General features: G+C 34.2%; 1 protein-coding gene across 2 annotated transcripts; it reads right to left on the reverse strand.

The window, feature by feature from the left end:
- Nucleotides 1–120: 120 nt before the first annotated feature.
- Nucleotides 121–14580, reverse strand: LOC110709727 (SWI/SNF complex component SNF12 homolog). 2 transcript variants are annotated; one of them, XR_002509028.1, is made up of 5 exons: nt 14446–14580; nt 12669–14040; nt 6087–6177; nt 1891–5525; nt 121–976 (listed from the first exon to the last, which is right to left on the reverse strand). XR_002509028.1 is itself a non-coding variant. In XM_021887955.1 (3 exons), the coding sequence occupies exons 2-3, from the start codon at nt 14009–14011 to the stop codon at nt 6105–6107; spliced, it is 1416 nt and encodes a 471-aa protein (XP_021743647.1). In that variant the 5' UTR covers nt 14012–14040; nt 14446–14579; the 3' UTR covers nt 1890–6104. The 2 variants fall into 2 exon arrangements, 1 of the variants encoding a protein (XP_021743647.1); XM_021887955.1 differs by lacking the exon at nt 121–976 and having other exon boundaries at nt 1890–6177; nt 14446–14579.
- Nucleotides 14581–16796: the final 2216 nt, after the last annotated feature.

Raw genomic sequence — 16796 nt, forward strand, 5'->3', positions numbered from 1 at the left:
TTAGTTTTCCTTTGTTTGTAAGGAAATTCATTTTCCAAGTATCCCATTTTCCTTTGTTTGTTTGGAAATTCATTTTCTATGAATCCCATTTTTATTTGTTTGTTTGGAAATTTATTTTCCAAAACCCAAACTAGTAATAAGAAAACATCAAAAACATCCTTGTAAATGATTTACGAGCTAAAATTCTATAGTTCTTCATATTTGATCTACAAATGTTAACCACTTCAAACTAATAATAAAAAATTTCTGCTAATACCCAAGAATACAAATACCCAAGCCAAACAAACAGCAAAAAAATAAGAAAAGAAAAACGGCTGTATATAGCAGCCAACAGCAAACCAGGAAGCAGGAGAAGCAGCTTCCAGCAGCCTTAAGCTGCAGCATAGCAGTTATAGCAAAACAGCAACAGGAAGCAGGAAACAAAAGGCAAAGCAGAAGACAGCAAGAGCAAACTACCAGCAAGCAGACTTTAATGTTTATGGTCTTTGACAAACTTTTCGATCCAAAGTTTGCGTAGTGGCAAGCTTTTTGTCAAAAATGCTTTTGCAAGCATTTCGCGCTCCACCAAGTGATCAAAAGCCGCAACATGCACCCCTTCTTCAATGTCCTCCATCTTTATAATTTCGTCATAAAGCTTCTCCACATCAAGTTGATTGTTTGAAAAAATTTTGAGAGCACTAACCACTTCTTGAAGTTGTGCTGAAATGTGTTCCATTTCCGATCCTTCGTCAATTCGAGACCTCTTTCGATGTGGCCTTGAGCCCGACGAGGTACCACTCTCAGCCTTACTCTCAGCCTTGGAAGGCACGCTATCAATAGTCATACTTGGTTGTCCACTTTCCATTGAAGCATCAACATCGATGTCGGCAAATGTCTTGGAGAAGTTCCCCCGTGCTAAATCTTTACCCACTACTGTAGCCATCTCCTCATACATATCAATTTTTCGATTCAAAAACTTTTCATATTTTGGATATTCCTGCAAAAATAAAACGTTATTAGGGTCGTCTAATCCACACTAGCAAAGCTTAAGCTACTGGCCAGAAGTACTCATGTTAGTGTGTCATATGCACGCAAACTGAAGGCTAAAATCAATATATGCTGGTGGTTCAGTGAATGTAATCTCTTGTTATAGGTCATTGAATTAGAGGAGCATTGGCTGAGTATACCAGTTCTCAGATCTATACATTATTCACAGTAAACTATGCAATATTTTTTATTTTTTGTTATATTTTGTTTGGGGGAAGGGGGGGGGGGGGGTTGGAATATTTACCATTTAGGATGATGCTAGTTGGCTGAGTAAACTAGTTCCAGATTTGTACAATGTCGTTACATTCATAATTCACTTAGTTTCAGGAAGATCTCTACTATAAAGTGCTTAAAACCAAACTAAAGAGCCAGAGAGGCAAATACAAGACAAAATCTAGCCAAGCAATACACAAACATCAAGTTCTCAATAACCAAATGCATTCTATCTTCAGACTGATGAGTTTAATTCAGGATTAAGACAACTCAGATAATAGTGCAGAAATCTCAGAAACAAAAAACTCTAGGGATTTATCTCCATGGTTGTACTAGTCTCAAAAGGGAACCAGTGAACTACTACGGTCCTACCCATATACGGAGGGGAAGCTAGTATCACAGTATTGGAGACTATCAAAGACAGGTGGCTTTATTGTTCCAAGTGCACCAGAACACCTACACTGCACTCACCAGAACACCCACAATGCACTCACCAGAACACCTACACTGCACTCACCAGAACACCACACTGCACTCACCACAGCACACACACACAAGCAAGAAGCAGCGCACCACCATCACAAACATTATCCCATTAATCTCTATTAAACAAATTAACATGTTTAGAAAAGGTGTATAAAACAACACTACCTTAACATAAGTAGCATATGCTGTGGGAGATGCTGTCACCATCTTCAAGTTATCGTACCATCCAAACCCGGAGTTGTTTCGGACTGTTGATATAGCCACCCATGCATTCCTCACAGTTTTCATATGATTCTCCACATGTTCTGAGGTGCAATTGGTTTGAAACTTCTCAGAGATAATCTTCGCAGCAGCCACAAAAGAACTTGTTCGAAAAGTATTATTAGGCCGGTTTCCCTTTTTAAGTTCTTCAGCTAAAAAATCGAGAAATTCCTTTGACATGTCCTTTGACCAACGAAAGTTGACCTTTTTCTCTTCTTTTATAACCTGGAACAATCACTGTAGCATTAGAATCTGAAAGAAAAAAAAACATAATATTACAGCATCACTACTGATCACTGAAAATACATAATCACTGAAAATGTTATCTTTAAAAAGATAAACTGTTATAGAATATAAAATACATAATTAATGAACTAATTATCTAAAGATGCATATGCCAAGCCCATCAAATTCGAGCCTTCTTGTATACAGTCCACATCGCCGTTGCAATGGCCATTCTCTTCCTTTCAATTTGTTGGTTTTCTTCTCATTGTTTCCCTCGAGTACGTGCTTCGCCCATGTGTTGTAAATCTTGTGATGTCATCTCTACTTCAACTTTTCTTGTAATTGGGTCATTTGGGTCAACACCTCTAAGGTAGTTATGTAACACACAACATGCTAGAACTACATCTACTTGGGTTTCATACGCCCAAAATGGCTTAGCATCCAAGACACGAAATCGCTTCTTTAATACTCCAAATGCCCTTTCTACAACCATTCTTAGTGAGGAGTGCCGAAGATTAAATAATTGGTGGATTGTCTCTTTCAAGTGGTAGCGAGTACGCCTATATGGAGGCATGAATCCTTTACGGTCACCATACCCCACATCAGCAAGGTAATACTATCCTACAATTTAAAGAAATTTGTCATAGTTACTAACTTATAACCAATACATAAAAGAAACCGGACAAAAAAATAATCTTAAAGTACCTTTACGAACCTTAAATCCCTTTTTGAGCGCATCTTGCAAGACCTTTCTACCAGCACCTATGAAATTTACATATGTGCTGCTTGCACATATGTAAATTTCATATCAAAATCAACAGCACCTAGCATATTTTGGGTTGTCCCACCCTTTCTACCACGAAATCGACCTTGCATTTCAATTGGGACAGATGCACGTATATGTGTCCCATCTATAGCTCCTATGAAATCCTCAAACCAAGGAAAAAACCTAGGGTTGTTTTGAATTTCAGATGGAAGAGGAGAGGCTTGTGATTTGACAAAATCTGGGTACAATTTAAGGATGGCTTTAAGAACAACATGAAAGTAATGATGTATGGTCCAAATTGATCGGAAAAATCTTCCCCCTGCTGCCCTAAATCTTACATTATGCCCTAAAATGTATAAAAATATCATTACTTGTTCTTTAACACCTATTCGAATATTTTCTTTCAAAAGTCCTCTTTCAACTAGAATATTACACAAATTGAAAAATGCTTGAGGCCTTATACGAATCTGACCCAAACAATGAGTATCACCACAATACAAAACACTATTAACAATCTCCGACCTCAGACTATCTCTATTAATATAAGGTTGCCTAATTATTTTTAGCCTTCTTGTTTTAGACCTACGCTCGTTAAGAAAAGCAAGAGAACAAGCAATAACAGCAGCCACAACACCAATAACAATGCCTTTAGTATCATTAGTCATCTACATCAATTCCATCAAAAAAACAAAAGGTTAAGCATACTTATATGTATATTAATTCGATAGTGGTTTTTGGGCAAAGTTATACCTTAGATGATTTTTGGGTAGACAATCCACGCTCCGGTTCCATAACTAATACTAATCAGAAAAAAGAAAATTATGATGATTGATGGTATTATCAAAGTGATCAATCTAACTCAACGGCAACAACACACTTACAACAACAATTAACAAAACAACTCTAAGCTTACCCTCAATAACATGCTTATAGAGATTTTCACCAAAAAGTTTCCCCATAAGACAAAGGTTAGTTATTTTAGAACATGTATCCCTATCAGAGACAGGGATAGTGTGGGCAGAGGAGGTGCTGAAAACACTAGACTACAAACAGCAAAGCAATTTTGCTCAAACTACACTAGAAGAAAGCAAAGTGGTATACCATTCATTATATTAGGTACAGCAAAGCAATGCAATGCAACATTATACTTCAGCAAAAAACCAGTTAATAACAGAAACTATATACTAATAATACTACATACTTTTATAACATGAATTCAAGATATTGATTAAACATCAATAATCCAGCAACAACAGTAAGAATGCTAAGCAGGTTTATTCTACTACAAATATTACTATAGAAAGTTATCAACTAGGATAGCCTAAGATTATACTATAGCAGACACTTCTGAACATCAGCTAGCCTTATTATTCTACTACATACTATATATATCGACAGTTATCAACTAACATAGATGATCACAGCTCCAATTCTTGTATAACTAGAGCTGAATTTTTGCCGCTAATGGAAATTTACAGCCAACATCATAAATAAGCATATTATCGATATCAGTCACATTCATACACAGAAGCTTCATCACATTACACTGGAAGCAGCCAAAGTACAGAAGTCCAGCAATTGATTTTACGTGCAAACCCTAATTCCCAAATCAATAGCAAAAATTCAACCAAATTCCAGAATTCTTCATTATTACTTCACTTGTTCTTTAATACAGAAGAATATTAACAAACCCTAATTAATCACAAACCTAACCTAGAATTTCGAGAGCAGTTGAATCAAATAAACCAGTTGAATCCAATAAAGAAGCAAACAATCAAAGAAAGGAAACAGAATAAGTAGGAAATTACCTTGTGAGAGCAGATCTTGAAGCAGCGAGCTTGAGGATGAGAGAGAGAGAGCAGCGAGCAGGAGAAACGATGGAAGACAGGAATACCTTGATTTTTTAGGGAAAATATTTGGGCCTCAATGGAAAAGTATTTTCTAGACTTATTTTTCATTTTATAGGCCGGTCCAAAACAAACAATAGAAAATAGGAAAACTATTTTCAGGGAAAGGCTTTTCCCTTGAAACAAACAGAGCCTTAATCTAGTTTAGTACGGAGTAACTATTACTTATCAATATAATCTGAAACTGCAAATTCTATACGGTTAAACCATTTATACATGATTTTGCTTGTTTGTCGGACTATTATTTTTAACAAATATACATACATATTCAATATTCTACATTCTTTGTAGAATATTATGTAAAAGCTAAAGCAAGAAAACAAATCTTATCTACTCAATTAATGTATTTTCCTATTCTATTTTGTATATTTAACATTCTAAGATCGGAGAAGATTCAACCTGTTCTTGTGTTGCTTTTGCTCCCACATCTACTAGAAGACTGGAGAAATTCAACCTGTTTTTGTTATGCTTTCGCTCCGATATCTAAAAGATGATCAAGCAGATTCAACCTGATCTTGTGTTGATTTCGCTCCTAGATCTACTAGATCCCAGTCGTGGCAAATACTAGAAACCTAACCTTATTCATTTACCCTGTATAAACCTTCCTGAAGTTTTTGAACCGAACTTCATTTTTCCTTCTTCTGTACACGGAACAGGTTGAACCTCAGACCAAACCAACCATAGCATTTTACATCTTTATGGAGTTACACGGTAGCAACCATGATAAAGATTACTTTTCAATTGAAGAGATACGTACAAGAATCAATTCAACAAATGCGAATGTGAAACAAAGCACTCACATGGTCACACCTCTTCTGTTGATGGCTAAAAATTATCACAATTTCTACAATCCTAGCTATTACATTACTCATGATGTGAAACTACAAAAAATGAACTAGTTATTTAACGAAGAAATAGGACATTAAAAGGAGGTTACTAGCTGACATTTTAATCTCATTCCAAACTAGAGCTAGTAACAAGAGAATAAGAATACGCATGCTCAGAATACTGCTAGAAATACTAATATTTCCTTATGAGATACAAGGCAGTTGAAGTCCTCACTTCATCTCTGTGATAATATTGACATGCTATCTACTCTAGGGTGCTAGTATCTTTTGAACAAAAAAGCATCTCACATTATGTTTTGTGACGCCAAAAATAGAGGTCCAATCATCAGTATTCAACATGCAATAACCTTGTACCTAATTAGATATCACAAATCATGTAGCTCCTGCAGCATCACCTCCACTGGCAGTTTTGCGATTCACGTAACGCATAACAGCATCTTCAACCCTAGAATGAACAAACAAAAATTATTAGAACAATAATCAAGCAACCAGACCATTAGAAGAACGAAGAAACAAGCATTGCAACTTCCTTGACCCCAAACATGTTCTTTTCCACAACAACCAGCCTACCGAAATTGTTTCACAATGAAGTCAACCCAAAGCAAAATCTTACAATAACCTGAGAGTAGATAAATCTTTCTTTGCAACCGCAACTACATAGTAATCCCTCCAGCTCTTAGCACCTTTAAAGCTTAATCAGATACTCTTTGCTACTAGCACATATCTTACCCAAAATTAGGGCAATTCGCTTTTTGATTAATCAGCTGAAATCATAGCAAAAAGCACATTGCTCAGACCCAAAGAGTCCAAATGAGACAAAGATTTCAATACCAACAGAGTTATATGGGTTTTTTTTTTCTTCTAAGTAGTCAGCTATATGGCTGAGAACTGATCATCAGCCAGGCAATCTCCCAGCCAAAGGTGATTAATCAATAATCAAAACCTTGCTACTTAAGTGGCTGCCTGAAAAACTGAACAAGGGTCCCAAACCAACTGCCTCTCTTTCTTCTCTCTCTCTCTCGAGCCAACAGTCATCTTTCTGTCTTCTTCTGCTTCCAAGTTTTGCTAGCAATACTCTTTTATCTCCCCTCTTTCTTCATTGGCCACCAAGAAGCCCTACCTAGTATTGAGCTCACGATAGAAGAGTCATCACTTCACCAATGCTAGGGTACCCTAGTACCCTACGATAGAAGAGTCATCACTTCACCAATGCTAGGGTACTTATCTAGTATACTACTCTCATCATTGACTCCATTCCCAAAGCTAACCAACTCTAAGGTCATTTGATGATACACCCTTCATCTTCCTCTTCAAGACAAATGCTGTCACACTCCTCTAACAAAGTCTTGGTGATGTATCCCTCAATCCCCTCTTGGACACCTTGCATATGTGTACTTAATGGGTAGCTTAGTATGGGTGTGCTAATGCTTTGTGTACTAACCTGAGAGTTGTGTATTTGAAAATTTGATTTTTCATAAGAAAAAATGAATCTCTTAGTTGATTAACTCTATTGATTTACTGGGAGAAAAGACTTTAGCTATTGAACACACAAAAGCTTAACAAAATATAAATATAGTGTTTTAGAGTCCAAGCTTTTGAAATTGAAATTAAATTTATACTTTCTTCCAGTTCTCAAAAGCTCCTAGGGCCCATGTATCTCACCATCTTTATGTTCTAGTAATCTTTAGATTGATACTCCTTGTACAAAACTTCACTCTCAATCACAAAATTCAACCACATCCACTGTCCAGATACAGCTAGTGTCCCCTCATTCTACCAACAAATGGCATAACAGTCTGGGTGAATAGAAATAAACACCTACAACATACGTTATCAAAGTTCAGGATAAGAGTTGATGACATGATTTCAAAACGAAAGTTGATCTAGGACCCTATCAAATAAATAGAAAATTACAACATTAGAGTAGCAAAATTCCAAAAGCCAGGAAAAAGTATTTAACAGGCATGAAGAAATTAAGACAGGACTAAAAGTCAACCCGATAGCCAAATCCAACTACTGAATTCAACACCACCAGAAAAAATTAGAGTTAGTTATGATCATAACTTTGCAGTCTGAAACCAAAAACAGCCCGCCTAAAAAATCACCAAGTCCAAAACTGAAATTATTTTACTTTCCGACCTAACCAACCCTATTCAAAAAACCAGGAAAAGTCAACATTATTATCTCATAGAGCAATTAAAATTGTCTTCTAAATGATTTGTGTAAGTTATGTTTCACAAGCCAGCATACGTCCCATGTACAAGATCGAACGCATACCTAAACTGGTGACATTATTAGTACTTGTGACTGTCGGTGACAGTAAAAAAAAATGAAGGGACAATACTATTATCAAACTAATACAAAATAATACGCAACCTAGAAATACTTCAAGCATAAGAAACTATATTATTCCATAATTATTAACCATAAGAATTATGAAAAAATAGATGCACAAAATAAGAACTAGAATGCATGGAGGAAAATGGTAAGATGATAAAGCTATTTTAATGCATAGTCTGTTCCAATGTAAAATGATTTCAAAAAATAAAGAATGAAAAAGAAACTCTAGCTATGTGAAGGTAATTTTTGATTCGCTGGCTAAGGGTTATCTAAGAAATGCATGGAACAACACTAAAATAGAGAATTAGCTCTAATATTGATCTAAAAGCCTAGTAAGTTATAAATGCAAGTACCTCATACGTCTTGATTATCACTTATTCACCTCAACTAGTAAGGTTAAATGCTTTATGATACTCACGAGATTTTAATGAAATTGTCTACTGTATGCTAGAAAAGGATTCATTGTAATTTTTCCAATGTTTCTAGGAATTCTTAAAGGGAGGCCCTACAACCTAGTGTCTTCGAGTATAAGCCTTCAAGTATTTCACATAAAACTTTTTGGGTAGGAAAAGGAAAGTTGTGTTGAAACATTGGTATTATTTAATAGTATAATGTCAATCTGAATTGGGGCAAGGTAGGGTAAAAGTGAAAATTTCCTTTACAAAAATAGAAATAAAGCAAAAGTATAAAAAAGAACATATCTAAACAAAAAGTACGAAGATAATTTATTTATTTTTTTGAAAAAATAAAAAAATCAAGGGACATGATTTTAAATCTTGGATGTGATCTTGATCGCGATGATGGCCATATAAACACTTTTGCGGGCAATGCGGGTGGAATGCGGCTATGACGGCCTAATATATCAGTAAGCTTAAATTCCTTTACAATGTGGTTGACAGTTGTGCGGCCTAGATTTAGTACCATGCACAAGAGATAATGAAATGCAATGATTTTTTAGTTTAACAATAACTATACCAAAATACCATTGTATATCTTTACATCAAATAAATACTCATAACTAGAATTTTTGTCATATAATATCGTTTTCAACCTACACCTATAGAAAAATATTAGGGTTGTATAAGAGACATTAAGGCTATTGATACTTTTAGATATTATTTTGAAAATATGAAAACAAAATTGTAGGGAATATGGGAAAATCTTTTTAATTTAACAAGAACAAAGTCACCTTCCAGTCTATTAGTCAATGTAAAAATATCTAAAAATATTCATTACCTTTATGAAATGTATGATAAGGTGCCCATATCATTTCAAAATTTTATTTTAAAATCAAAAATTTAGGTTAGAACTCGTGTGTTTGTGCGATATATGAACTTAATAATAAAAATTATGAAATTTGTTTCTAACAATATTATAAATTATATGTAGTAGTTTTTTCCTTATATATACACTCCCTCCGTTCTTTTTTTTATCTTCCTACTTACGGTTCATAGTAAGTGGAAAGTAGGTCCTTTTTTTTATTACTTTTTAAGTAGAAGAAAGAAAATTGTTTAAAAACATTGCTATTATTATATTGTTTTATGTGGATCATGTAGTTGGGTAAAAAGTGATAAAAGTGGAAATTTTCCTTAACAAAAAAGGAATAAAGATAAAAAAATAAAAAATAAAACATATCAAAACGGAAAGTAGAAAAATAAAAAAAGAACAGGAGTATATTACATTTTATTTTATTTTATTGTTAAGATTACTTACTATATACTATACACACTACATACTACTTTTCAAAATATGCAAAGTGATTATCAACCTGGGTAGTTGTAAATTTACTTGTATATATTTACAACTCCTTATTTATTGATATGTTATTAATGGATTCAGTATAAAAGTATATTATGTATATCAGAGAGGCAAGATCCAATAACTCATATAGAGTTGTATATAGTAGTTAAAAATAGAAAGAAATACTTCTAAATTTTTTATTTTTTAAATTGAAAAGAATATGGTGGGAAAACTTTGCACATTTTGACCCATGTCATAGTTGATATGTATTTTAAAATTTAAAAAAAAAATTAACTCTAAAAATTTATGCTCATATATATTATACTCCTTCCGTTTTCAAAACCATGCATGCGACTACTTTTGCTTTAAAGAAAAGAGAGGGGTGGTGAGTAAGGGATGTATTTAACATAGTTGGCTCCACAAAGTGAGGTTGTAGTTGATAAAAAAAATAAATAAAAGATAATTATAAAAGGAATAAAGTAAAAGTGAATAGAACTTGAGAAAATGGATGAAAACGGAAAGTGAGTGAGAGAGTATCATCCTTAAATTAATATACGCTCTATTTAAAAATAAAAATAAAAAAAAGGAAATATTCTAGCCTTCTACGATATCTAACAAAAAGAATTATATAAAAAGTTGTAGGACAAACTTCATGGTGTCTTTACTCTTTGAGTACTACGTATAAAGTATTGTTTTCCTTTGCTAAAGTTTTCTCAAACCTTATGCGTTCAACTTGAATGTTTTAACCACTCTTTTAAAACTTTCTTGAATTTTATTCTTGATTCTCTTTTAAAACTCCCTTATTTTTTCTTGAATGCTCTTTCATTTACTCACTTTACTCACCTTTTTTCAAAATCTTTTAAATAATGGTTTTGTTATGTCTGTTTCTGTATATCGTACGATTCCTTATGACAATTCATGTTAGCCGACCCCAAATCATTTTGGGACTAAGGCTTTGTTGTTGTATAAAGTAATTCTTGTGACATGATAAAGCAATAATTTTCTACATAATTAAAAGAGAAATTTACATCGGTTTTGAATTAACATAATAAAATGAATTTTTGCTTTAATAAAATTTTATTTTAACGCATTGCTTCATCTAAGTTCATCATTTTTTTGAGTTTTTGAAAATGTTTGACGGAAGCATTTTAGGTAGTGGTTAGCATTTGGACAAGTCAAAACTCTAGTAAGAAAAAAATAAGTGTTTGGTAAGGTAGCGCTTCATGTAATAGTGGTCGAGGTAGCGTTTTGGTAACTTTTCTTAAACATAAAAAATGTTAGCATTTAAAATTTTTGGTTACTTTTTATATAATATGTATGGCTTTGCTTGTAGTCTAATATCTCAACCGCTATTTTTGCCAAACACTCTAATATCAACCGCTACATTGATATCTAACAAAACTACTAGCTAATAAAACTACTAATAAAACTACTAGCTACTCCTATTCGACATCTAAAAACTACCCGTTACCACTATTTTTGCCGTAGAGGACCCGAATATAATATATTGAAGATATAAAATATTATTTTAATTAGTTGTACATGGAAGAAATATGATAGGATTGATAGCCAGATGGAAAGGAAAATATTAAATTGTAAGAAAAAAATTTCTAAGAGGATTGCCAAAAATATTTAGATTTTGCATTTATTATATATTATAGTTATTGTAGATAGATACTAACTTCCTTTGTATACCAAAGGGTGATTAAACTTCACATAATCTGACAGACACCCCAGTTGTGTCGATCAAAGGCTGCTATGTCTTTTTACCAAACTATAACAATACTTGTTTGGGAAACAAGAACCCCCAACAAGTAGACATGGCAAAATTGAAAATTATTGAATAAAGGGGATCAGCATGTAGAGTAATACTTTTGCTTTCCACACCATCCTAATAAGGCATTCCCAAAGAGATATTCGTAATTTAATACAATTCTTCTCTTTCCCATACACCAAACTTCTTTCCTCCCTCTATCACAATACTTATGCTGTCCTTTATTTTTCTCTCTTTACCCATACTTTTATTACCATCTTTAACCTCTTAGGTTTAGAGGTACTGGATTAAATTGATTAGGACATGTTTAAAATGTGGGAGCTATCGACAAGATTAAGTTTTAAAGCTCAAATTACAGGTTACAACAAATTTGGTGTGTTGAGAAATGAGACTTTTTAACACATGTACAAGAACATACAATATACAGTTTAGGAATGTACTTTAAGAAGAAGCAACCTGAAATCTAAACTGAGGCATGAAAATCTAGGAATAGCCAATATACTGAAATATATAATCAAATTCATTTTTTCATATCATAAAAAGTTTTTAATTTTCTCTCCGTATAATACTCTCTAATCTCCAAGAAAACAAATAATGATGGCAATAGCACTGCATTAGAAGCAAAGTATTTTATTTAGGCAACTGTCCATCCTACACAGGCTACATAATATGTTTAGTTAATCCATCTCACTTCACAATAAATAATCAAGTAATCAATGTCCAAAATTGCATTCCATATGGACAAATAAACAACAAGAAAAAATTCTCAAGTTTCACTATAAGATCAAAATCCAACTACATTTACAAGGAAAATTTATTCCGTCTTCATTGAATCTCCATGAGAGGTGTGTGAGATTCACAGTTAATATACCTAAGCCCCTTAAGAATTGGACTAAAAATATATCTTATAATACCTTATAAATTGAGAGGGGAGTTTAATGGAAGTGCATTCTTTACCCGTTATATGCTCAATCTCTGATTATATATTACAGAAAATTAATTAAGGTAACGCCAAGCATATATTATGCTATAATGGTGCCTAATATATTTAATGACCAGTGAGAAATAGTAATGTTCCTTACCAAGGTTGGTTGAAAAAGTCACTTCGATGCTCTTTCTCAGCATTCTGAACTGCGTCACCAGCAACAACCTTCAAATCTTTATCCTGAGAAGCAATTAATGTGTTAACAAACTCTGCAGGTGAATGACTAAAGCCAAGGAAAAAAGCTTGTCTTTGCCGATGCTCATTGATCTTCTTTATAGCAGCAGCAATGGATTTGTCATAATCATCTATTTCTTTGCATTTCTCCATCTTTTCCAGGACTGCAGACATATCCTTCTCTAAAGGAAAAGGAACATCAACAAGCACATCATAACACATACTTCCGCTGGGATTGTTTCCAGAAAGCTTAATCTTATGCTCCAAATGTATGGGTTGTAGAGGAGTTAAATGTTGAGTGAGAATCTGTGAAGCCACAGCAAACTTAACCATCTCTTCACCAAACACTTCTCGTAGAGGTGGGTCGCAAATAAAGAATGCTGGATCATTCGAGTCTTGCAACTTCTTAATCTTCACATAGTGCCACAATGCAGCCATGATTCTTGGGCGAGTTTCTGCCTCAAGTCCAAGAGCTTGAGTAAGAGCAGCTGATAGTTTAAACTTCTCTGGATCATAAATCATTTCAAGCCTTATAATTGCGGTAAATTCCTTATCTCCCTTCCTTTTAACCTCAAATCCTTCATGAAGCAAACGAGAACGAGAATTCTCCCATACTATTACATGGTTGTCAGGATAAAGGGTCTGATCTAAGCATATGGTTATTTTTTTGAAGAAAGAAGAAAATTTTGGGAAAGGAGTGGACCTATTATCCATAGTCCCGGAGCTGGAATCACCCCCATTTTCCAATATATTCCCAATTATCTTAAGCGTCCAAGTAGGAGTTTCGGAACTCTTATTTTCACCATTTTCAAGTGGCTGATTGGCATAAGTGTTGAACACATATATACGAAGTGTTTTCTGAACACAGGGAGGCCTTTTTACAGTTTCCTGAATATCTGTTTTCTTTCTAGCAAGGGCAGCATCAACCTTGGCTTCCATTTCCAATAATTGGGTGTAAATAGCACTTTCTGGCAAAAGGGCTGCCACTTTCTCAGGTAATTTATTCTCCGGAACCTTCCTTTTCTTCCTACGAGCAGCCGGAGCAAGCTCCATTGTCTTAAACGGAGTACCACCACCAGTCCCAGAAGAACTTTGAGGCTTACTAGAATTTTTATTATGACTCTTCTTGGTATTCGCAGAACCAGTAGCAGCAACACCCACAGACGAAGAGACACCAGCATTACTACTATTAGTCCCTAGGTTCACAACACGGGCATTAGACTTCCCTGGAACTTGTGCAGCTTGAGCACTCTGCGGTTGAGCCATTGCCAGAGTCTCCGACAATCGAAAATTACCTGGCAAATGAGACCCACCAAGTGTTTGATTATTTTCCTGAGTGACTAACTGAGTTTAATCAAGCGATACAGGCCCATCCCTGAGCCGGGGCACGAGAGGCAGCCGCCATTGGCCCAGGCCAGCAGGCCCGTCCCTGAGGCAGGGCAGGAGGGGCGGCCGCCCCAGGCCCGGGGAAAAGAGATTTGATTTCATATTGAATTATCTCGAAAAATACATAATTTTAGGGATACTTGATTCAATAATCAAATTACGTTCATAATTTTCTTTTCTTTTGGCTATGATGTTTCATAATCTAAGAATTTGCGAACCCTAAACTTAAAGCACTGATAATTAAATTAAATTAGATCAAATATAAACCCTAGATTGTGAAATTGATGTGATGATAACAACAACAAACAACTTACCTTAGAAGCTGCTTCAATGGGGGATACAAGAATTAGATTCAACGGAGAACGCTTCAATGGAGAACGTTGAGTGCGCTTCAATGAAATAACTCAGAGAGGTAGGAAATAGGAATGGAGGCCTTTAAAAGCCATGACCCGCCATAGTTATAATGTGGGTTAGATCCGTCTAATAAATAAATGGGACGGGTCTTTATATGATTGTCTAATTATGAGACAGGTGGGCTTTATAAAGGTTTTATGTAAACATTTTTTAAATATTTTCATACACCAAAACTTGTATCAATTCTTTGTAAGTTTTAAAGATTTTTTTTTAAAAACAAGTTGAAATTACATTAATTGAACTGAGTTTACAACAAACAAAAGGATAGTAAGTACCATAAGTTACTATTGGCATAAGAAGTCCTTACACAATATCAATTAAGGTCATTAACGATATTTACCTTTTAGCTATTACAACGATTGAGGACAACGCATATAAGGCTTACCAATATACATTTAAACATGCGATGAGACTATTGATAGAACGAGGGAAATTGGTGATGATGTTTCGTATTGTGCAAGGTATTTTCTAACATACAATTAAAAGTCTATGAATATTGCTGAAATGACGGAGACAACCCAAAATCAGTATGTCTTACCCTAAGGGACCCCAGTAATTCAAATGGATAAAATCCTCTTGAGATCTATGCTTCATACATGTCAATCACATTTCTTTGTGATCTGACAAAATCATATCTTATACTCCCTCCGTCCCATAATATAGTTCCTATTGTGTTTTTTTCACAGTATTTAAGAAATGGGAGGAGAAGTGGAAAAGAACTAGACAAAAGTATAAGGCAAGTGGATAATTTAAGGGGAAAAAAGTGAAAAGTTCAATTATAGACAATAGTTAGAGAGAGAAAGTGAAAAAGTACAATGCAAGTGAATAAGTTAAGGGTAAATTAAGAAGTTCAATGAATAAAGTAAAAAATAAGGGTATAATGGTCTTTACATACTATTCAAAAATAGAAACAAGAACAACATTTGGGTCTCTAAAATAGGAAAACAAAATCTATATTGTGAGACAGAAGGAGTATATATTCTCATACAAGGTCATGATGTTGTAATGACTTTTACCGATATCACATACAAATGGGTTTAACAACACCTACTACGGGTTTATGTAAATCTGAAATTGAAATTTTGCTACATCTCCTAACAAATATAAGTAACACCACTTCCATTAAATGAATACATTTTTATTAAAACTAAAGAGATTAAAAAGGGTAATTCCAAGAGTCAAACGACTCCATTTCATCCTCCAATTTACCCTGAATTCGACTTTTCTTCGCTTTTCGATCTATTATATTGGGTGCTTCCAAAATTTAAGTTTTAATTTTTAGAAAAAATCACTTTAATTTATTAATCCGAACTTTCAGCAATTTACTCTCAATAATCCCAACTTACATTAATTAGGGAGCACTATGAACTTTTGGGTTGATTTTCTTCCACTGGGTCGATTTACCATTGACTTAAAGAAAGGGTGACTTTTATTTTGTAAAAGCCATGTGTGATGTGTCACAACATAATTGGTCCAAATTTTTTTTGTAAAAAAAAAGAAAAAAAAAATTAAAAACCCTTCCCAGCCAGCTACCATCCTTCCTCCCCTCAGCCCCAACCCCCAGCCTGACCGAAATTTGACCGCCTGCCTCCCCTAGCAACCGATAACAGTCGGTCGGCCCTTCCCTACCCCTAAAAACACTCGGCGACCCACCTATACTATCGAAACCACCCCCATCCCCCAAATAGCCCATCCCTTCTCAGGTCAATAAAACCGCCCCTCCACCCTTCCCTTGTCGTTGAAACGACCGATTTTTTAGCTTCCTCAATTGGAGGTCATTGCCAAGAAATTAAATGTAATTGTGTTACTCAAGGTTTTTGTGGTAGATTTTCATAGAGTTTTTTTACACAAAAAAATAAAATAAATAAATGGTAGTTAGTTGTTCTCAAAGTAGTCATTATAATGGTGATTGTTAGTAAAATTTTCTTAAATTTTCACAAAATTACCCTATATCTAAAGTATAATACTCCATTCTTCACTTTTTATTGGATAAGTTTTGACTTTTACACGTTTGTCAATACACCTATTTGATTATTATTCATTACATACTTTTAAAATTATAACGATTGAATATTAATAGAGCATTCGTTGAGACGAATCAAACATGATCTCACACAACTCTTTTATTTTTGTGAGTAAATTTGAAGATTATCTAATACTCCCTCTATCCCAGAATACATGACACAATCAACATTGCACACATGTCAATGCACTACTTTGAATTTATTTGTATATAATTAAATATTATGAA

This window comes from Chenopodium quinoa, unplaced genomic scaffold (genome assembly GCF_001683475.1).
Source record: "Chenopodium quinoa cultivar QQ74 unplaced genomic scaffold, ASM168347v1, whole genome shotgun sequence".
Lineage (NCBI taxonomy): Eukaryota > Viridiplantae > Streptophyta > Magnoliopsida > Caryophyllales > Amaranthaceae > Chenopodium > Chenopodium quinoa.

Bases quoted from the DNA above. Each gene is read 5' to 3' on its own strand.
- LOC110709727 (XM_021887955.1), bottom strand. From the start codon at position 14,011: ATGGCTCAACCGCAGAGTGCTCAAGCTGCACAAGTTCCAGGGAAGTCT. The intron at 6,178-12,668 runs GTAAGGAACATT...TGTTCATTCTAG, and splicing joins GACTTTTTCAACCAACCTTG to GGTTGAAGATGCTGTTATGC.